This window comes from Scomber scombrus, chromosome 1, assembly GCF_963691925.1.
Source record: "Scomber scombrus chromosome 1, fScoSco1.1, whole genome shotgun sequence".
Taxonomy (NCBI): Eukaryota; Metazoa; Chordata; class Actinopteri; order Scombriformes; family Scombridae; genus Scomber; species Scomber scombrus.
The window spans coordinates 15,136,085-15,159,022 of record NC_084970.1 but is presented as its reverse complement, the minus strand read 5'-3'; the positions used below and the strand labels follow the sequence as shown (position 1 = coordinate 15,159,022).

The following is a 22,938-nucleotide window of genomic DNA, read 5'->3' as shown; positions in this document are numbered from 1 at the left end:
CGCACAAAATATGAACTTTGTGCACAATAAATAATATAATCGTTTCAGGACCTTTGGGTCTGAGTAGTGGAGATCCCCATAACATTACTGGGGAAAATATTTCTGTGAATCAGAAGGAAAAGAAATCTGCATGTCACCTCTTAACACTGATGGAAGGGGTGTGTAAAGAAACGTTAGGGAGTGTTTTTGCAGAATAATTTAAGTGTTCAAATTCCCAAACCGAGGAGGGCGACAGCACGCCACCGCTGCATGGAGTCTGCCAAAACCCTACCGACGAAGAAGAAGCGCATGGAGCACTCTACAGCCGTGGAAATGGCGCTTTGCGTAGCTGAAGCCTGAAGTCTGGAGGAAGCGTTTCAGGCTTGCCAGTCATCGAAGGCGTTTGGAGGGCTGTACGTGTGAATTGTACATAAAAAAAGGAGCGGATTATGACAGAGGAAAGAAGGAGTCGAGATATTCGTCAAGGAAAACAAAACATTCGTGGCTCAGATAAAGCCGTCAACATTCTCGGACAGGTACGTTAACGTCGGCAGCAGCTAGCGGCACATTGCATCACGTTTTCCAGCGTAGTTTAGCTCCCACAGAGCTAACTCATTGAACTCGCCAATGCTGGCTAAATCGCCAAGCAGATTTAAAGTGGGTACACTTGTGTTAGTCTCCACGCAGAGCCTAGAGTCGTCGCCAGCATCAGAGCTAACTCTACCGTGATGTTAGGAGCGGCTAACGCTAACATGCTACCACTCTAACGTTAGCGCTGCAGTCCGTTTATTCTGCTCCATCCAGAGCTAAAGCTTGACCACCAATGTGCCGTCATCCAGCTAACTAAACCCCCCGACTCAAGTAAAGACAACAAAGCAGCAACACCAGTGAAAAGCTTCTCCTGGTTGTCAGCCCTGAAGTGGGTCACGGTGAGAAAAGTAACGGACACACTGCTTTGCTAATGTTGACGCCAACCCTCGCTAAACCTTAGCGTTAAAGTTGCAAACGAGCTAAGTTAGCCACCCTGGCTGTAATATTAACCAGTTATTCCCTGGATCATTAAACTAACATTATGTTGAGTTTAAAATGGTAACTACCGCTGCACTTGATGCTGTTGCGGCACAAATGTGATAAGGGCAGGCGTGCTTGTTATCTCCCTGTGCTCAGCTATGGACACAGCTAGGTTAGCTATCTGTAACTTTTAAACTATGAACTTAGATACATTTGAGCTAATCCTGCGTGACCTTGTAAGCTAACTGGGTAGCCAGTAATCTAAGGGAGGAAAGTGTACACGACTCTAAATAACACCGGCATATTTGTAGTCTTTCATTACTGTGTAGCTCAACGAACAGCCCTAAGCATTACATTGTACCAAGAAAGCTTTCATTTGATTGTTTACATTATGCCCAGCTAGCACTACGCTAACAACTGTAGCCGATGTAGCTAATGTAAGCTAACGAACGAGCTAACATTAGCCAGTTATCTGACAGTCAAATGTATACAACGTCTCAATATTATCTGGACGGTTACATCTGGAGTTTGTTCAAGGGTGTAACAAGGTGTGCGTTACACATTTTATAGGTTGCCACATACACAAACGGTGCTCATATTTGACACACGTGAGTGTTAAGTGAAGCTAGATGTGTTATTAATCAGCTCGTTGGCAGTTTTGACATCTTAAACTCAACTTGTCAACAACCTGTAATGTTAATGCAACGTTTTTAATTGCTTATATTGGCCTGATTTGGATAGTAATTGTTATAATTATGTGTATACGTTCACTCTCCATGTGATGACATGTGGCTGCGCAGTGACAGACTTGTTGCGCGGGAGTTCACTTGAATCCGCTGTGTTTTCCACTGTGGTCACAGAGGGCAGTGTTGTTTCCAATTTGCGGACTGAAGCTGACAGACACATTTCTATTCAGGCTGAGCTGGCCTTGAAAAACCACCACTGTGTTTACCATACTTGCAGGAGATAATATTATCTTCTTTTAACATGCGTGCCATAACTAGTGTCAGGGAACCTTTGAACTTCTTCTTTTAGGAAAAACACTGAGATGCACTGGTCACTTTTATATATATAATTATTATTATTATAACCTTGCTCTTGTCATATTTTTATTCTTCTGTGTTGCTGTTTGTGTAAGCAAACGCCAAGACACATTTTTTTGTATGCTTGCACCGGATAATAAACAGATTTTTTTTTTAAATGCGAATGTAAAGCATACATTTACTGACTTGGGTCAATAATGATAATACCATAACAGGAGTAGTAAATAGAAATAAACACAGGTTAATTACAGGATAATGCCGTTGATAGGGTTTAAGATATCACAAACAAGAACATCTATTTGCAGTTTTAAAAATGATTTCAGATTATACTTATTTTAGGGAAAGTAATCCCAAAATCGTGGGGTCCTGATGGCATTAGCAGTGCATATGTTAAGTCTGACTGAAGGTCTGTGGCTGCTTCAGTTACATTAAAGCAGCAATGCTCTCCTAGTCATGTAAATTAATAGTTATTGGCACATAGTCTGGAGTTGCAATAAAAATGGCCACTTCGGGGGATTATCTGACAAATGATTTGAATACTTTAGAGTGGTCGTTTCATACTTAAACGTCATCAGAACTCATTCTCGTACTGCAAACAGATGTGTAACAGTAATGTCATGTGTTTTTGCTGATTAGAAAGCAGCCCCAGATGTCAGCAGGTTTGCTGACAGCACGCTTCCTGACAACTGGGGGTGCAACTGTGCTTTGAAAGAAAGACCTCTTTTGTACTGTGAAGCCCAGTCGAGCAGATAAAGCCTGAAGTGGATTTATTGAGTAGGAGGGGCTTCAGAAAGGGGTGTTTCACAGGTTGTCATTTTACTGTCACTAGTTAGTAAGTAATTAGGGCGTGGTGATTTTCCTAGAAGGAAATATAATATTTTTGACTACACAACTTAAGTAATCATTTTTCAGTATTTTCAGTGGGTGATTTGGTGAAGGGTAAGTAAACCGCCTGCTGTTTCTAACATATGTCTTTTTTTGTTGTTCATACAGTGAACAATGCATGACCTGACTGCCCAAGTCACCAGCAGCCTGCTGCCATTCCCAGGAGTGACTGTAGATGCTCTGGGAGAGGATGAGATCACTTTGGACTCTGTGCTTCATGGGAGGTTCACTACTGGTGAGTTTATTTTTACTCATACAATGATTTCTATAAATAAATGTTTTCTTCCCTGGGTCTTTAGTTGCAAAGACAAATTTGAGGTTTAAAAAACATTGCCACCATCTTCTTCATGATAAAGTATGCAAATCGAATCATTTCTAACAACCAGGTAGAGACTAGACTAATTTGATTCTTTAAAAAAAAAAAACACAAACACATTAAAGTGATTTATTTTTTTAAACAACCAAATACGATATTGTTAAAAAATATACTGACCATCAGTTATGTTTGTCTTAGTTTAATATTTGTGATTCAATTGTTACCATTTTACAGCGAACAGAAATTATTTTTCACATTTCTGAGTTCATGGGTATGTAAATGTCAAGGAATTAACCTTGTGAATACCTTTTTGTTGGTAGCATTGGAAAGACCTTTTAACCAACAGAGAATGCAGGTTTGGTTTGAATCAGCTTTTTGTAAATCAATTACTGATTATGCAAGTAGAGTCCTTAATATGTTCTTACAAAGTCTTACCTAGTTTCAGACTAATGATTTTCTAAATCATGTTGCACAGTTAAAACTTAAGGAATGTCTTCGCTGGCCGAATATCTAGTAATGTGTAAATTACTCGCTAGAAAATGCTGGTGTCAGAAATCACAATGTTACCATGGAAGTCACTGCAGCAACACAAAATGTTAAATAACTTCAAAAAAATAAACATTTTAAGTTAATGATGCTTAACCATTCACTTGCAATATCACAAGGCCAAGTTTCAGTTTAGCAACAGTGAGGACAAGTGGCTGCAGGTCCCTTATTGATTCATGGTTTGTATGATTCATAACTCTGAAACCTTTCATCTCCTTGTCTGTGTGCAAAGGTCGTGGTGGGCTGGCTTGGATGGCCTGTGGCCCCCAGCTGGAGGTTGTCAGTGCAGTGACAGGAGAGCGGCTGTCTGCATACTGCTTCAGCGGTGGAGGGGAACACCTACCTGGTGTCCTTGCTGCAAGAGATTTCAGCTGGCTCAAACGGTCAGGGCTTTGTTTCACTTTCTCTTCATCTGTGGATGCTTTTAACGGCATCATTTAAGTATCAGCTACTGTACAAACTTGTGATCCATGCAATCAGATAACTGTCACAGATGTTCACACATTTTGTAACATAAAATGATGAAAAAAATCAAATGTTAACTCCATGATTGTTTTGTGTTACTAGGACTGGATTGCTTGTTGGCTTGGAGGAATCAGAGGGCAGTGTGCTGTGTCTATATGACTTGGGACTGTCGAGGGTAGTCAAAGCTGTGGTTATACCAGGCAGGGTGAGTTACACATCAGGGTCTCACATACCTTTCACTGCTAGAGATGGTCTATTACATCAAGATAATTATGCAGTAGATAAATAATAGAAATAATAAGCAAGAATATACAATCTGGTTTATTTTTTTCACATTACTAACATTAAGTCTTTGTGATGTAAGTGAAAAAATACTCAATGTCTCTTGAACCAGACATATCTCAGCAAGTGTTAATGTAAAGTTAAGTTGCTTGATTAAACACATTTACGCATAGTAAAGAAATGAACTGCATTACTCCTATTACAATATGAAGTGTTCTGAAATACACATTGGTCATCTTGCTGTAGCAGATTTTTGTGTCAGTTGGTATTTTAATAGAAAAATTAAAAATTGATTTACAGAAGTGTATTATAAACTGATAAAAGTAAAGTAAAAATATATTTCAGATTCACATCCAAAAACTTCGATTAAACTCTGATCACTGATCTGAGGACTTTGGAAAAGAAAAGCACAGATTTAGCCAACTTTTCTATACTCAAACATGAACATTGTCTTCCTGTCCTTCCTTCCTTCAACATTTTGTGTAATCTAGATTACCGCCATTGAGCCGTTAGTGAGTTATGGCGGAGCAAGCGCCTCCACCCAGCACCTCCACCAGAGTCTGCGTTGGTTCTTTGGCATTGCCGCCGTCGTAACTGATCTTGGTCACGTCCTGCTAGTGGACCTGTGTCTCGATGACCTGTCCTGCAGCCAAAGTGAGCTAGAGGCTTCAGGTGAGACACTTTAATATAGAGATAATGGGTGAACATGTGTCTGCATATTTGTTCTCTTTGATTATCTTCTGTCCCTCATAAAACAGTACTAAATGGTCAGCTTCTCTTATGCCATACATTTGCCTTTTGAGAGGAAAAAGCGTGGTTAAAAACAGAAACCAGTTCATTTTTAATTCTCCATGCACTGCTGATTCTTGGGTCTTCAGGCATTTTGATGTCCATGGAAAGCTGAGACTCATCTACAAAGTTTTTTTTAATCCTGTTTTATACAGTTACTTCAGAACTACTAGACCTTTTTACTGGATACCGGCACCCAATTCGATACCTCCTTTCACAAAGGGATTAATCTGGTGTCATGTAGTGTTTGTGATAATAGCAACTATGTTTGTAACATTCTTGGTTTCTTTCTGAAGTCCTTACATCCCTGGCTTTTTCGGCTTAGAGATGATGATGAAGCCTCACAGAAGTCCCCAGGCTAAATGAAACGTGACTCTGAGGAAAAAAAAATTGTTTTCTTTCTTTATCCTTTCTTGTCTCTCATTCTCTAAATCTCAGTGACTCATTGAGCAATGTGCTCATGTTAATCTCTGTTTTGCCTTCTGCCTCTTGTTTCTCTTTTTAAACCGAGATCTGTTCTTTTTTTACCCTCTAGACCTGCAGGTAGTGACCAAATCTCCAGGAGAGATCCCCAGGCTTAGAGAAGTCAGTAATCGACAGGGCAGACATCTTTGCCTCCAGCTAAATGGGCCCAGTGGAGTTGGAGCTACAGCTCTGCAGTACATCCCCAGGACCAACCACCTGGCTGTGGGATTTTCTGATGGATACTTGCAGTTGTGGAACATGAAGTCTCTAAAAAAAGAGTGAGTCATTGTCTTTCTTCTGGCATCTATATTTTGTGAAAGTTGGGGAGATGCACAAGGAAGATGTGTAGGTGTCAATCCTGAATAGCCTTTATAAGGCCTCAATGTGCTTTACTGTTTGGTACATAGCTTTTATAAAAAAATAGAAATGTATTCTGATTAAAAAAAAATTGTTGTATTGTTTTTTCTTGCACTGTTCACTGTAGTGACATGTGGTGCAAGAATGGACTTAGTTTCAAGAACCATATGTAGCTATTGCAACATTCTATGCTTCTTTTCACTGTAGCCATGATATAATTTAATCTTACCGTTATGTCAGTGATAGGTACATGCAAGTGTTTTTTAACCACAGTGTGTGTGTTTGATTGTTCATGTGTAGATACCACTCCCAGTTAGATGGTGGCAGGGTGCCTGTGCATGCCTTTACCTTTCAGGAGCCAGAAAATGACCCCAGGAACTGCTGCTATCTCTGGGCTGTCCAGTCTTCTCAGGACCTGTAAGTCTTGCATGTTATTCAGTTGTACCTTGTTTTTTTTTTGGTTTTTTGGGGGGGGGGGGTTTTCAATATAAGCATAAGATTCAGCACATTTTTTCCAAGTTCTTATTTTTCCCTTCTTCCTCTCCCTCCCACATAGTGAGGGTGATATGGTCAGCCTCCGCCTACTTCAGCTGGCCTTCAGTGAACGAAAGTGTCTAGCTTCTGGGAAGATCCTCTATGAGGTCTGTAGTTCATACAAGATTACAACAAAATGTTCTTTCTATGTACTTAAATTAGTAAATCCTTTTCAGTGCTAGTCTAGTGTTACTCCCTGCTAACCTGTTATGAATTTCCCTTTCTCCTTCTTTGCCTTTCTGTCACTCAGGGTCTGGAGTACTGTGAGGAGCGTTACAGTCAGGAGTTAAGTGGTACAGCATTTCCTCTCAGGGCTCAGACCACTAACACCCGCCTGCTCAGTTGCCAGACCATCGAGAAGTTCCGACCCCATCCTGACAGGGATGACAGCATGAATGAAGGTTAGTCTGTTTCTTCTGAGAAAGCCTTTGTAAAACAGAAGTGGAATCAGAAAATGTCTAAACCATTGTGTGTTCCCATTAAAATGTCTCCTCCTGCTTTGTCTCTCTTTTTTTATTTTATTTATCTACTTGCCTTCTTTTGATCACATACACTTCTTCTCATTTTCAGTTTCATCTCCAGACACCAGTGTGTCTATTTTCAGCTGGCAAGTTAAGGCCTACGGTCAAGGCACCCCGTCCACCTTTATCGGAGTTTTTGACATTAACCGCTGGTACCACGCACAAATGCCGGACTCATTAAGGTACAGTAGAAATTGATTTTGGAACTGCTTACAGTTTGCGGCTTATTGGGTTCACTTTGTCACCTTGACACCAATCCATTTTCAAAATATTAGATTTTTGTGACTGACCTAACTGATCTTCAGTTCAGAATAATATGTATTAATGGGAAAAGGAAATTTATTAAAAAAACAAACAAACTATTTAAATCGCTCTACCCTTTCCATAACTGATAGACAGACTGATGATATATTCAGACCTGCTAACCTGTACGCATTTTGACATCAAAGTACGCTGGTAAAATTTGTCACTCTGAACTACGCAAAAAGCTGTTGACACCTGTGAGTTCAATTGTGCACCTGCAGTACTCAAGTCTGACAGCAGGACGCAGCAGTGTCAAGCCTGCCAAAGACAGAAATAGAAGAAGAGGAGTTTGACCAATCATAGCGCCAGATTCATTCTCCCTGCCTTTACTCAATTTCATTGTCTGTTTTACTACTGCATGTATGTAAATTATCTACTGTTATGTGTATGTATGCAAATGATGTGGAGTAATTCATTGTGCAAACAGTAGTGATATGCTTCAGACGTGTCAAGATTGTACGGTGGTACTCAAAAAATTCATCCAGGGTTAGCAGGCTTGTATATTTCAAAATTTAAAAAAATGTAGAATTACTTTTCAGATTAAACTAACATCTAAGCACAAAACAGGAGCAATATAGCAAACAGTGTTCATGTTGTTTGTCTGATCCTTATTGGTGGTTTGACAAAACAGCAGTAATGCAGTTACTTAAGTGCCTATTGTGTCCTGTTATTGTAATGTTTGCTTGATTTGCTGTGACACTGCATTTCACTTGCACTTGTGTGTTTTTGTCAGAACGGGGGAGTCTCTGCACAATTGTCCCTACCTGGCAGTTTGGTCTCTGGACCCAGTGGTGCAGATGGTGTCTCCTCACATCCTGCTGGATGTGGTTGTGCATGAGCGCAGCCTGAGCAGGGGCATGCCCTTAACCTGCCCCCCACCAGAACAATACTTTAACTCTACCACGTACAACTTTGGTAGGTGTTAATGCTGTATGTTCCATCAAAGAGAATGTTCTCACTGTAGATATGATGTTTTAAAAAAAAAAGTCATTTTAAATGATTTCTCAGATTTTGTCAGTTTGTTTTCTGGTCTGCCTTTTTGCATTTCACAGTAATTTGCTTGTTCAGTCATGCTGTGGTTTGTAGTTGAAATATTTGTATAACTGAAACATAAGTTTTAATGATTTTTTGTTACTTTCATGTTATAGATGCTACCTGCTTGCTTAACTCTGGAATTGTGCACTTAACCTGCTCTGGGTATCAGAAAGAGGCAAGTTTCTTGATAGATTTTTGTGTCACACCAATTTGTTTGAGCATTATTTATCCCAGATGCTACACGATATTCAAATTAAAGTTGATTTGAATGAAAAGTATGCTTCTTTTAATTGTAATCGATTGTCATGAAAACCAGACCCTGAGCTTTTTGAAGAAAGCTGCTCCTTGTTCCAGTGACATCATCTCCACTAGCTACTCACGCTGCCTCATGTCCGGCCTACTCTCATCTCGCCTGGCTGACACCCAGGCCTCCAGCCTCTCTCAGGTAGCCACACACACAGACACACATATATATATCTTGGTCTGCAGAATTACCTGCTTTAACACACCCGCAAAGTGGCGTGCTCATACCAACCCCAGTCTTTGATACTTTTGTCCCTTTTTCAGTTCACATTAAAACTGAATTTGTTTTTTGAAGTTTTGATAGTAATTTGTGCATGCATCTTTTTGTTTGCCTTCAGGAGGAGCAGCTGGATGCCATCTTATCCACAGCTGTAGAGACCAGCTCTTTGGGACTTATTACTGGCTGTATCAAGCAGTGGACTGCAGAGGGTGAGAAGTTGTTAGCAGAATAATTGTCAAATTGTTTCTCTAACTCACATGACCCAAGATTGACTTTAAAACCCTGCAGTCAACTGTAAAGTTTGTAATTCTGCCCCTCGTCAACAGAACAACCGGGCTCTGCACTGAATCTACGTTACATCCTGGATTGGGCTTGGAACAAAGTAGTCCAGACCAAGGAGGAACTGGATGGCATCTGTATGGTTTTGTTGTTGTTGTTGTTGTTGTTGTTTTTACTTTAATTTATGAATTTGATAAAAGATTGTTTTAGACATGTCAAAAGTTTGAATATGCTGTGAGATCTTAAAGAGTATTATTGTGACTACTTGGGATGCACATGCATACCTTTTTGAATAGATAAGATCAGACATGTTTTCACAACTTTTTACAAAAGACCTGTTTGTAAGATGTACATAACCTGTCAGGCTAATGACAACTAACCGTCAGTGTTAGCTAACTTTAGCAAGGAAGAAAATATTTGCCTTGTCCCTTTGACAATCTCTTAATTTATTTATGACATAACTGATATACAGTTCTCCTGGAAATCACCCAATTTCTTTGCTAATGTTTTCAGTTTTTTTTTCAGTGTATATATATTTATGTTGTACGTCTGTTTGTGTCTCTGCATGTGTTTGCTCTCTAGGTGCACCACTGTTTGACAGCTCATCCAACTTCACAGACCCTCAGACCATGCAGCTGCTACAGCACAGCCAGAGACTGCTGGGTAACCTCAGTACGATCTTCCACTGTCTGCTCAGTGAAGCTCAGGAGCTCACCCAAAAAGGTGTTTACATAGATACGATCACATAAACAAGTGTTGCGTTTCCCTGTAGGGAAACATATCCAGTGTTTTAATTCACATTTATATTAAATGTGACACTTCTGATGTTGCTTTGATGTTGTAATGACCTTTCATTTAACTTGCCAGTTGTGTTGTTGTTTTGAGCCGTTTGTAGTTATTAATTAGCTCTGGTTTTAATCTTTGTTGTTTAGGTCTCTTGGGTCTGATTAACAAGAACATGGTGTCCAGTCTAATTTCCAAGTATGCTGAAGTCGTCCTCTGGTTCTGTCGCACAGGCCTGCTGCCTGAGGGATCAGGTAAAGTGTTGGTGGCACAAAAACACAATCTTTGTCTTGACTGGTCTGAGTTTGTTAATTGAGTTAGTAATTCTTATGAGGACAGGTTCACGATTTTTCAAGTCAGAAGCCCAAATGAACATTGAAACAGGTATTTCTTGCTGAAATCATTCCTAATGTTCATACTGGCCATTCAACATAAGTGATGGGGTCCACAATCCACAGTCCTACTTCTGTACAAAAAAATTATTTAAAGGTTGTTTTAAATACATTACACGCATCTGAAAATTGAGACGCTATCCTTCAAGTATACAATTTGTCAAGAGGTTTTCTTTATATTTATTTTCACTGTCTTTATGGTTGCAATTACTCTCTCCAATCAGACGATGACGCTCTCCAGATCTCCAGGCCTTTTTACACCCACTCAGTCATCAGCAGCTATTATACTATTCGCAGAGAGGAGCTCACCAGGCTGGCTAAGTGAGTAGTTATACATAAATTCTAAATTGGCTGCAGCTTATCAAATGTCCTCAGAAACAAAGTGACACTTGTGGTCAAAAGTGTAGTCAATAAAATGCCCATCTTGATTTCCAACTTGTTTCACTTTGCCCATGATGATGATGGTCGCTCTTTCTCTTCTTTTATTGTACTTTTTGTAAATGCAACATATAATCAGTAGACCCCAAACAAGTTGTTAGTCTTTTATGTAACCCATCTTGAACTTAATGGACACACTTAACAGGTAAAATTGGATTAGGATGATCTAATGCCTGTACTCTGCTGTTGTCTTCTCAGGAGCAAGTGGTGTGCAGACTGCCTGATGATTGATGGTTTGGTTGGCCAGTGTGGTGAACACTTGACCAACCTGTGGAAAAGGGATGAAGGTGGGACAGGGCAATACCCACCACCTACATTGCATGTAAGCATTAAAATGGATTGGTTTCAATTTCATGTATTTTGTACCATCCAGTGGTCAGACGCATCTGAATTTACAACTCAGTGAAGTATTGGATCTTGATGATAAAATCTTTGATTTACAGGCCTTGCTGGATATTTATCTACTGGACAGCATCGACGAAGCCGTCAAACATGCAATTGTATCCTTCAACTAAAATTACTATCAGCCAGTTATTTTACAATCTAGTATTCAACAACCATGGTTGTAAATGTTCTTATCACAATAGAAGTTCCTAAACTGTCCCTGCTATAGACTATATTGAAATTACTGCATGTATGAGCCTTGACTCGTTATCTCTAGGTGATTTACCTGCTGCTGGATGTCATGTACTCCTTCCCTAATAAGGAGGGAGCATCAGTTGAGTCTTTCCCCACAGCGTTTGCGATCCCTATTGGACTGGTCAAACTAGTGCAAGGCCTCTGGCTGCTGGACCATCGTGACCACCAGGTTCCCGCATTTATTTACACATTTGACAGAAGACATTTTTTTATTTTCCTTTGATATTAAAATTTTGATACAGAGAGGATGTGCCAGGAAAACCAGCTTTACAGTATAAACAATAATACTAATTCCTCTTTAATTCCCCTTTTTCTGGATCAGAGTTCCTTCGAGCGGCTTCTGCATCCTGCCGCTTCTCAGTGTCATTTTGAGTGGCAGCACGAGCGTGTCTTGCAAGCCCTGATGTGCCAGGGTCAACACTCGATGGCACTACGATACTTCCATGTAACAAAGTCCCCAATATCATCCACCTCCCAGGCAAAACTCTGTCTCTCTGTACTGCTACACAACAGGTAAGAGTGAAGGGAGAAGACAGTGCACTACACCCTCTGTGTGAGCACTAACAGTTTAAATATAATTGTAGGCTCAGTCAAACAATTTTGATGTTATGCAACAAAGGATTTTTCTTCTGGAAAAATAACCCGATGGTCGTCTTGTGCCTCTTTCACAAGTCTCAGTTTCTATACCTTCGATAATCAGCCAGTGTACCCCTCTTCCAGGTGTCTCATAGAGGCGTGGTCATTACTTCGGCAGCACTCGAACCATCTCAACATGAGCGAACTAATGGGCTTCTTGTATGAGAGCTGCCAGGAGCTGGGCCTCATCAAGGAGCTGCTCAAACTGCCCTTGGGCCTCGCTGAACAGGTAGGAGAGGCATGAGTGAATGCATGTTAGATTGATAGGCAGTGATTATTGTCTAATTACTTCATTGCTTTATGATTTGTGTTCAGCTGTTTTTTAAGAGCAAGCATACTTTGAAGACCCTTTGAGCTTTAAGAGTACACAGCAGTTCTTTCCTGTGTTGGAAGATGATCATATGTACTTACAACTTTTTGAAGTTGTCTCTCTTATTGTGCAGCACTTAAAACTATACAAGAGGAAAAAATATCTTCCTGCACAGGTCTGGTTTGTGAAACAAGTTGCCACGTGCCTTCCAAACTTCTGATGTGTTGAGAAATAGGATAAGGATAGACGGTAAAGGATAAAGCCCTCCATCAAGCGGTGTGTGAAACTCTTGATACTTGGATGTGTTTCAGGAATGTTTGGAGAAGTTTCTTCAGGGTACAGGGGGTCTCCAGAACAGAGAACTACTGATGGTCCATTACCTTCAGCAGGCCAACTATATACCTGCCCTCCAACTCAACCACAGCCTCAAGATAAACCTAGTGGTATGTTTGACATGCGCGCACACACAAACACTAGCACACATCAAACTGATAATTACATAATTTTCCTGACACGTGATGTTTATAATGCTCGTGAAAGTATTCAGAAAAAGGTGTAAAAAATGTAAACCCATGTCTCTCATGAATGAAAGTGTTGTTTTGTTATACAAGCTTTGACAGATTTTTGTCTCTTGCTTCTTGGTACTTAGAATGAGCGAGACCCAAAACTTAAAGAAAGAAGCAACACCAGGAACTCTATATTGGATCAGTATGGCAAAGTTTTGCCCAGAGTCCAGAGGAAACTGGCAATGGAGAGGGCCAAACCCTACCAGCATCCCTTCACCATCCACAAAGAAGGTAAGATTTTAGCATCGGATTCTTGGATATTAACTCTCTAAAGTGCCGGTTTTTAAAAGTTGGTGGTACCAAAAGGGCAGTTTTCTGTAGAAGACAGTTTTATTTTAGTTTGATTTAATCTAAACAGTTTAAAAACATCATATTTTGTAAATATAACACATTTCTGCACTGTGGTCCAGTGTCTCGGCCGCAGCCACTGTCAACCATCACTAAGCGCTCCACCAGTGAGAAGGTGATGTCCAGGGCTGGCTTCTTTAACAATGTTCTAACCAAGATTGAAGAGGTATGGTTAGGAAAAGGAGCCACACCACAGTCCTCCCCTGCCAAGAGGTGAGCATTAAATTCCAAACTTGCATCTCCAAGGGAATTATTTTTATTATTTAGATATATTTTATGCTTTACAAACCTTTTTCAATTTCTGTCAGCTCCAGGGCAGCTGAAATTTTGAGCCCAAGTCCTAGGCCTTCTTCGCAGGCCCCTCCTGATCCGTTCCTGGGAACTCCAATCACCATGTCCTCCAAACGAAAGTCAAGGTACTCGCAAGGCTCCAACAATTTCATTCTTTATTATCATCAGGCTTCAAAATATCAGAAATCCGATCTTGAAAATGTAAATCCAAACAAAATGTTTTTAGAGGTGTGTAATAAAATCTTTTCATGGTTGCTTTGCATTACTTATTCCTATCCAATGTGACCTAGGCTGATAGACTTGGTGGTTCATCCCTCCTGTCTGACCCCTCGGCCTCTTCTCAGCCCTCCCAGAGCCCCCAGCTCTTGGGTTTCTCCAAAAAGCAACAGCAAGGCCCTTGAACTTAGTCTGCTGCAGACACCACAGGTTGTGAAGGTGAGTAGACAAATGTGTAATTACTTTAAAGCTTTTGAAGTAATTGAAAAAGTAAATATTTTTCTGACTAATCTGAGAGTATTTTCATTGGTTATATCTAGTTTATTTTCTTGAATATGAGCATGTATTCTTTGAGCAATTTGGTATTTTCTTACCTACTTTTCATGTGTTTGTCCTCTCAGCGAGCTCGAGCCTTGGCTGCTTCTGGCCCTGTGTTTTCAGCCTACAACCCGCCGTCTATCCTGCGCAGCAGCCTGAGGCCCACTCCTGTCGGCACCCCGTCTGCATCTCCAGGGCGCTCTATCACCCCTCCGCTCCGCAGCAAAGAGAGCAGGATCACCTTTATTGAAGAGGCAGCATCTCCTGAACCAGAAAAAGACATCTGCTGGACCAATGGGGTAAGACCAAGCACTGTAGGTCATTCACAAATCGTGAGGTTTGTGGTTGGATCCCTGGCTCCTCTTGTCCATGTTTTGGGCAAGATAAGACCTCAGTTTTCTTCCTCTTTGTTTGGTAAGATTTTTTTTTCATTATCAAATGTATCTTCCAAACTGATGTGCAACAAATTTCCTCTGTAGATGGCAGCAGACAATGAGATTAGCTTGCTGACCAAAGGCTCCACGCTGTCTAAGGCTACACGCAAGACCTGGTCCTTACAGCCTGCTGAGGAGGAAGAAGATGGAGATGAGGAAGCGGAACAACCTCGTGTAAAGTTCTTGCCACCTGAGGGTGGAATTCCCTCACCAGAACTGAGATGCTCTGAGAGTGAGTCATCCTCCATCCATGAAGTCGCTGAAGAGACTAGACCATCAGATACCTCGCAAGCACGTATTAGCTTAAGCTTTAACACCAGCAAGATATCTGTCCAGTCAGCAGACGACACTCTTGAATACTATGATGCACCTCTCTCAGAAGAACAGGAAGGACAAGAGGGACATACAGTAACAGATAAGGAAGACAAAGTAGTGATAGTGAACTTCAAAACTCCAACGGAAGAAGAGGAACCAGAGCAAACTACTGAGCAAACTCCTCTTGTGACATCAGAATATTTACAGATGGAAGGTCAGGAGCTGAAGGGAAATGAAACTTTTGAGGACGTGATGGAGGTCAGTCTTGAACCGGAGGATATAAACGAAGAAGTTCAGTCTAAAACGGAGGAAGAAGTTCAGTCTAAAACGGAGGAGGAAGTTCAGTCTAAAACAGAAGAAGAAGTTCAGTCTAAAACGGAGGAAGAAGTTCAGTCTAAAACAGAGGAAGAAGTTCAGTCTAAAACAGAGGAAGAAGTTCAGTCTAAAACAGAGGAAGAAGTTCAGTCTAAAACAGAGGAAGAATTTCAGTCTACAATGGAGCTTGAAGTTCAGTCTAAAACAGAGGAAGAAGTTCAGTCTACAATGGAGCTTGAAGTTCAGTCTAAAACAGAGGAAGAAGTTCAGTCTACAATGGAGCTTGAAGTTCAGTCTAAAACAGAGGATGAACAGGATGTTGAGTCAAGTAGCAAACAAGAAGATGCTGCAATTCTTGACCAAGAAGAGAAATCCAGTAATGATCAAGGTAATTAATTTTCAGGATTTGCTCTGTTGGTTCTATTACAACTTATTGCAGCTGAATACGGCACAGTACAAAAATGCATAAAGACATGTTTCAATATTTACATTTTCTAAAATAGAAACCGTTGAGAATGTTAATGGTTTTTGTCACACTTGTCATAAACATTGCTTGATGTATCCTTGTATTCCACTAGGTTGTAACCAGGTCACTGAGAGCACAGATTCTTTTGCTGAAGCAGAATCTGAGGATCAGCCTGCTAATATTGAGGAGGGGCAGGACATCCAGTCAGAGGCCACCGACTCCACAGAGTTGATTGAGCACCTGAAACCATCTGGATCCACTGAACCCACAAATGACCTGTTAGAGGATCTGGAGCAATCAACAGGTCCTTAACTTCAAATATCTTAGCACCTCAGATAAAATGTAGTGATTCAACATATCTGTCAGTACAGAATACAACCTAATATTACCCAGCACTACCAAGGTTATAATGACTTGATTGATAAACAAAGGTTTGCATTCTCGTGTATAATCAAAAGTACTTTTGGTTAAGGGGGTGGGGCTTTAACGCCCTGATCCATGTGACACACCAATGAATTGACATGATTGTTTTGTTTTTGTTGTTTCAGATCTGACAGATTTCGTGCAACAACATCTGTTTGGCGGTGATCTGTCTCCTCCTCTCACCCGTTCAGGAATCCACAGCTCATCACAGACCCAGACATTCTTAAACAGGTATACACATTTTAATTTAATTTAATTCATAACTTTGAAGTTTAATTTTTGATAATAAAAATCTTTAATCACTTGAATCAAATATCGTAAAGATTTTTCTTTGTTGAAAAAGCTTGAAACTGGTGAAAACTGAAGTGTCACTCTGCTTTCCTCCAGTGAGTCCCGAGTCGATGATGAAGAGGATGAGCAGGTCGCTGCCGAAGTTCCCCCAGTGTTCACCAGCCAGAAATCTACTGCCTCTGTGACCTCTTCAGAGCCAACCGGCACAGACTCCCACTGTGAGGAAGACATGTTTACATTAATACTGGTGTAACATTTGCTGTTTGACTCATAAACATTTCCTCACACATTTGCATTTTCTGCCTTTTTTCCTAGCTGTTGTGAGTGTAAATGATAGTGAAGAACTCTCCAGCCCCGCGTCTGACGAGGAAGATGATGATGAGGAAGAGGAGGATTCTGATGTTGAAGATGATGGTGAGGAGGAAGAGGAGGACTCGGGTAGCGAGGTGGAGATCATTGAGGAGGTCCAGGGTAATGGGAGACTTCCGCCCCTCCAGTCCAGTTCAGTCTTCGTACCCCAAGAACACGCCAACTTCTTGACAACGCTGTCAGAACAGGAGGCTGCAGAGTTTTCTCTGATTGCACCTGGAGCAGAAATGAAGGTAATCATTGTTAGTATGGTGTAAATATGTATATTTGGTATATTCTGCTTTGTACAATGTGCTGAGTACCCTAAATATTAATGTAGCCTGCATAGTAGAGAGTAAGATGCCTGACTAATGAGCTTGTAAATTCCTTAATATCACCACGTTTCTGTTGAATCAAAAATGAAATACATTTCTAACTCACCATATTCAGACTGTTGTGTGTAAAAGAGTAAAATAAATAAACTTCTCGTGTTTGCTCCCTAACAGATGGTAGAAGAGGAAATGGAGGGTGAGGTGGTGATGGTGAGACTTGGAGCAGATGAAGGAGAGATGGAGGCTGATGAGGATGAAGGTCAGGGGTCGACCTACATGCAGCTCAAACCCTCCACCACTCTCCTGGTACCCCTGGAGCTTGTGGAGGAACAACATGACCTAGTGGATAGTGCTCAGCTCTGTCTTCCTGAGCTTCAGGAAACCGTTGTGCCCGAGGACCCGAGGTGTGACGCTCATAGCGACTTCTCTCTCATGCTAGATATGGACGAGGTTGGGGATAAAGAGGCGGATATGTTGTCTATCAAGAGTGATCTCCAATCCACTAACGCTCCCACCCACGCTCCAATAGTGGAGGCTACTGATGAACTTGTGGCCAAACCAGAGGTTATTCTTTTGGGCACAGATGACCAGGATGCTCAGTTGTCTGGAGAAGCATCGGAAGAAGACATCAGGAAAGAAATTGACACCTTGGCTGGAATTGAGCTTGATAGTCCAACAAACTCAGAACTCCAAACCGACCTACAGAATGAACACACTGAGACAAACCAGAAGGTGGAAGATGCTGAAGAGCAGATGGATGCTGGGTTAGTAGAGTTGGCTGAAGATCCAGAACCTGCGACTCTGTCAGTCTCTGATCCAACTCCAGTGGAGGAACTCCCAGCAGTTGCAGATGGCAAGGATAGTGAAGATCTTGCGGAAATGAAAGTTGATGCTGTAGAGGAGAAAGTAGAGGAGGAGGAGGACAAACCAACACCTGCCGAAGATCAGAAAGAGCCAGAAGAGAACGGGCTTGTTGAGATGGAAGAAGTTGCCCACAGTGCAGAGACGGCGACCTCAGTGGAGGAGGAGGAGCAGCAGCAGGACTACGGATCCTCAGCAGACACAGAAGAGGATAACAAGGAAGAAGAGAAAGAGCCAGAAGAGAACGGGCTTGTTGAGATGGAAGAAGTTGCCCACAGTGCAGAGACGGCGACCTCAGTGGAGGAGGAGGAGCAGCAGCAGGACTACGGATCCTCAGCAGACACAGAAGAGGATAACAAGGAAGAAGAGAAAGAGCCAGAAGAGAACGGGCTTGTTGAGATGGAAGAAGTTGCCCACAGTGCAGAGACGGCGACCTCAGTGGAGGAGGAGGAGGAGCAGCAGCAGCAGCAGGACTATGGATCCTCAGCAGACACCGAGGAGGATAACAAGGAAGAAGAGAAAGAGCCAGAATCTAAAAGTAGAACAAGGGGAAGAAGGAGAAAAGATGAAGATGTTGAAGAGGAGAAACCTGTGCAGCAGCCAGAGGAACAGCCTGTGCCAGAGACCCCCACCTCTCAAAGGAAGAAGAAAGCTCCTTCTACCCCTACAAGGAGGACCACAAGAGGGAGGAGGACTGTTACCTTTATTTCTCTCCTTCCAGAGGAGGTAGAGGTGTCAGAGGAGGATGGTAATGTAGAGGAGGCAGAAACGAGCTCAGTGGTCACTGCCTCGCCTACTCGCAGAAGGGGTAGACCGAAAAAAGAAACAATAGTCCAACCCAGCCCAACTCGAAGAAGTACCCGCAGAGCTCAGCTCGAGCCTCCTACAGATGAGGCTGAGCAGGTGGAGGCCATGGACAACGATACTGCAGTTGCAAGTACCTCCACGGCCTCTTCGCCAGGCAGACAACGCGTTTCACAGAGAGCCGCTCCAAGGACAAGCAGTCAAAGGACTCAAAGGGGTAGTGAGGAGGTGCCTGCAGCCACAGAAGCTAAAATTGAAGTGGAGGAACAAGAGGATGAGGTCACAGATAGAAAGGTTTCTCGGCGAACAAGCTCCAAGACTCCCACCCCAGCCAAACGCAGAACCACTCAGGAAAACACTCCGAGGAGGTCTAGCAGAAGAATATTGAGCAGCAGTGAGGTGACGCAAACACCATTAGCGATGGTGAAAGAGGAGAAGGAACAGGACGAGGAGGTCTTCGCTTCACCTGTCAAACGCAGCACCAGAAAAATTAAGATGGAACCACTGGAGCCTTCACTGCAGGAGGAGGAAGAGAGCAAGAAACGGCAAATGTCCAGCCCCGGCAGGACAACTCGTCAGTCCAACCGTATCTCCCTGAATGTTTATCCACAAGTAAGAATTCAAGAAAGTTATTACTTAATTAAACTGAAAGCCACATTGTCTGTTCACCTTAATCTGATGTAAAGTTATTTTTGTTTGACGTTGAACCATCAAGTTAATAATATCAGAGACATAACGTTGCATTAGCTTTTACCTTGTTTCATTTTCAGTGTCACCCATGATTATACATGTACATATACATGGCCATTACACATTACTTCATTTTACATGTCGATAAATATGATCCATCCATCCATTGTTGTTCATTCATAACATTTAAAAATCACAGGTGAAACTGGTTCCTGTATCACTTCCTCAGAGTGCAAGGAAGATGAGAGAAGAGAACATAAAAGCGAATGAAGATGTGCTCGAGCCCAAACTTAACAGCATTGCTGGTCACACCAACTCCCACCGACCAACTAGAAGCAAACTCTGGGACCACCCAGAGGAAGACCTTCCCTTACTGGATTCACCATTGGAGGTGGATTCTGAAACCCCTGTTGCGGACGCCCTGATCAAGAGACTCCAGGATGAGGAAGAGAAGCAGGAAGGTATGTATGAGGCTAATTCAAGATGCAAAATAGAGCTGCACAAAGAGGCTGCATTGGCACGGTGGTCATGGAACAGGTGCCACTGAGACAGTCTAAGACAAAATTGGTGTAGTGAAGTTTTTAGTGTATGGATATAAAAATGTAAACTGTTTTACATTTACAGGAGGAGTCGTCGTCAGAAAGATGGTTAGATCCAGCAAGAGGAGTAAAAAGTCATCAGTGGAGCAGGTCGACTCGCTGCCTCCTGTGAATGACAGCCTGGTCCCAGAACCTGAAGTAGATGAGATTAGCCCAGGCGAGCACTCATTTATCTACTCTCCCTCACGAAGAAGAACAAGAGGTGAGCTTGGTATCCATTTATCCATTCATCCATCCCTTTATCCACAATGGTTTTAACGCTGTGTTGTGTATGTGTATCAGCTCCTAAAGTAGAGTCTCCCGGCCCGAGTGAACGGCTTTCAGCGCCTGTTACTCGCAACAGAAGAAGAGCTGCCTCTGTTACTCCTCAGGTCAGTGTTTTTTAACTTGGACCATCCAATGAGTTCAGTGTTGAGTTCACACAAAGCAGATATTGTTTTGATTCTCCCTCAAAAATGAAAAGTAACATGACTTATTGCAAATCTTTTTACAATGCCATTTTTTGCAAATATTTTGTGTTCTGGCTGTTCACTGCTTTGGTTGGTGGATTTCTTTTATTTTTAAACGCATAAATGAAGGGTGGGGAGAAAAGTCTTTTGAAGATGATTTGCTTTTTTGACATTATCTTTCTCTTTTTTTTCAAGGATGAACTTGCTTCAGAACAAGATGATGTGGAAGTGGAGAAAGCAGCAAGTGTTTCTAAAACCAGAAAAACTGGCAAACGAACAGCCAAGTAAGTCTTTTTTCCTTAATAAAAATATTTTCAAGACTGAGACAGATGCCAACAACTGTTTTTTGATAACTCTCCAACCCATTTTAACAACATTTAATTTTATTTTAATGTTTTAAACTTGGCTTCATAGTTTTTGAAAGATAAAGATTAAAGGTTTTAATATTTTCAAAAATACATATATGACCACTATCTGTCTTAGTGGCAATATACACTCTTAACTGTTCTGTTTGTTTGGCTAAAAGCACTCCATGCTCAGGATTTTTTTGGTCTATTTATTTATTTTCTTTCCATACTCAATTTATCCATCTTCAGATCCAAAACTGTTTTGGAGCCGCCTCTGTTGGCAGAGGTGGACCTGATCTCGCCTCTGCCTAGCCCAGCTGATCCGCTCCCCAGAGCACAGAAGAGGACTAAGGAAGTAGAGGCCCCAACTTCAAGTGTTAACCTTCGACGAAAACGCATAATGGACACCGTTTACACCAAACCCGTCACCCGGAGAAAGAAACTTTAAGGAGGCTGTTTGGTGGTTTAAAACCAGTGAACCTCAGACAGCCCCATGAAGATTTGAACCACCTCAGTCAGGAGCTGTCAAATAAACACGTAAACTCAGAACTCAAAAGCCTCACAGTGCTGCAGTTGTCTTTGTACATTGGCGTTCCTCCAGGACAATAAATTAAAAATCAAAGTAGGCATGAAAATATTTTTGGTGGACAAAACACACTGGAGGAAGCAGTGTGAGAGAGGACTATATATTTTTGGAGTTTACATGTCCTGCTTGTATAAACGTGACATCACTTGATACTGTATCTGTGGCCATTTTGTGTTGGACATTTTGCGATGCTCGTAATAATCAGATTAATCCTCTGGACGCAGAATGGCTCAAGGGAAAGCAATCAATATGGGTTTTTTAGAAGCTCCCATTAATAAAATCAGACTGATCTAAACTTGCCTCTGGAAAAGAGGCTTTATTTACATTCTTTTATTTTATTTTGTTGTTTTAAGATTTTTGAGGCCTGCTGTTTTTTCTATTTAAGAAGAAAAGCAACCAACCCAGTGGAGATGAAACATTTCTACTGATACATTTGTATATAGTCTTTTGCTATGTTCCAAATAAAGTTACTAAATAAATCCTAAAGAATTATGTTCATTTTGAAGTTTTAAGTGTCTCAAATGCATTTGATCATCTAATCAGATTGCCTATGCCATAGTCTTAAATTTTAAATTGATTTGGGGGTGGGGGGTATTCTGTGAAAGAGTCACAGACTTGTACACTATTGCCAACAGATTTGGACTGTTTTTGTATGTCATGGAAATGTTGTACATTGTAAAAGGATAAAAAAAAAAGACTTTCACTGCAGTTTGGAGTTGTTACACTTGTTTTGGGATATGTTAATAGGCTTGTTCAATTAAGTTTATGGCAACCACCATCTGAAACATAGGCTATTTTCTGATGAATGTATGTAGAATGTCTTATTTTTGATGACTGCTCTTTGATAAATATGGTAAAGCTTGAATACTTCTCTACTTCTGGTGTGCAGTGATTGTCTCAATTCAATTTGATGCATTTTAAGTGTATGATTTTTTAAAAGTGTGGGCTGAATGAACCAACTGCAACACAGTCTTTTTTTTCTGTCTGGTGTTCATTTGACCTCTGAAAGGAGCTATAAGCCTCTAAATGTCCTTCACAAATACCTGAGACCTTATTCTGTCAGTGCCTCAGATATCAGACGTCTGTCCAGTCTCTTCAGTGTCCAATTCAGTCAGCTTTTAGAAATGTCAGATCAGGTCATGGTAATATCAGAAATATAGCTGTTAAAATTAGGTTTGACTTCACGGAATTGCACTGAAATGTTTACAGAAATGTAGCTGTAAACATGTAACAGTGCTGTTTTCATTTGACCCTGTGTAACTCTCCTGTTTCCTCACGCTCCGTCTGTCCCTGCTGTATAATTCATAGCGTGAGACGAGGTGAAAGTGAAACCAGTTTTTATCTCCACTGCTCCACTTCTTTAACAGAGGACCAGGGGAAAAACTAGATTAAAAGTATATAGATTTTC

The 22,938-nt window shown here is 41.3% G+C and overlaps 1 protein-coding gene across 2 annotated transcripts; it reads left to right on the top strand.

Moving 5' to 3' along the window:
- Window positions 1-313: 313 nt before the first annotated feature.
- On the top strand, window positions 314-22,514 carry ahctf1 (AT hook containing transcription factor 1). Of its 2 annotated transcripts, none has more exons than XM_062421392.1 (40): window positions 314-515; window positions 3,027-3,153; window positions 4,013-4,163; window positions 4,348-4,450; window positions 5,019-5,199; window positions 5,852-6,059; window positions 6,439-6,555; window positions 6,695-6,779; window positions 6,923-7,073; window positions 7,243-7,375; window positions 8,230-8,411; window positions 8,645-8,706; window positions 8,848-8,976; window positions 9,173-9,263; window positions 9,381-9,470; window positions 9,916-10,056; window positions 10,266-10,370; window positions 10,733-10,829; window positions 11,145-11,268; window positions 11,390-11,446; window positions 11,608-11,754; window positions 11,908-12,098; window positions 12,306-12,450; window positions 12,843-12,974; window positions 13,181-13,328; window positions 13,508-13,658; window positions 13,754-13,861; window positions 14,027-14,171; window positions 14,354-14,569; window positions 14,750-15,722; window positions 15,913-16,104; window positions 16,349-16,454; window positions 16,611-16,732; window positions 16,830-17,116; window positions 17,369-19,471; window positions 19,779-20,010; window positions 20,174-20,350; window positions 20,431-20,519; window positions 20,793-20,881; window positions 21,194-22,514. In XM_062421392.1, exons 2-40 carry the CDS (start codon window positions 3,033-3,035, stop codon window positions 21,390-21,392), a joined length of 8,280 nt encoding a protein of 2,759 aa, XP_062277376.1. In that variant the 5' UTR covers window positions 314-515; window positions 3,027-3,032; the 3' UTR covers window positions 21,393-22,514. The 2 variants fall into 2 exon arrangements, with proteins under 2 accessions (XP_062277376.1, XP_062277367.1); XM_062421383.1 differs by having other exon boundaries at window positions 19,749-20,010.
- The last annotated feature ends 424 nt before the right edge of the window (window positions 22,515-22,938 follow it).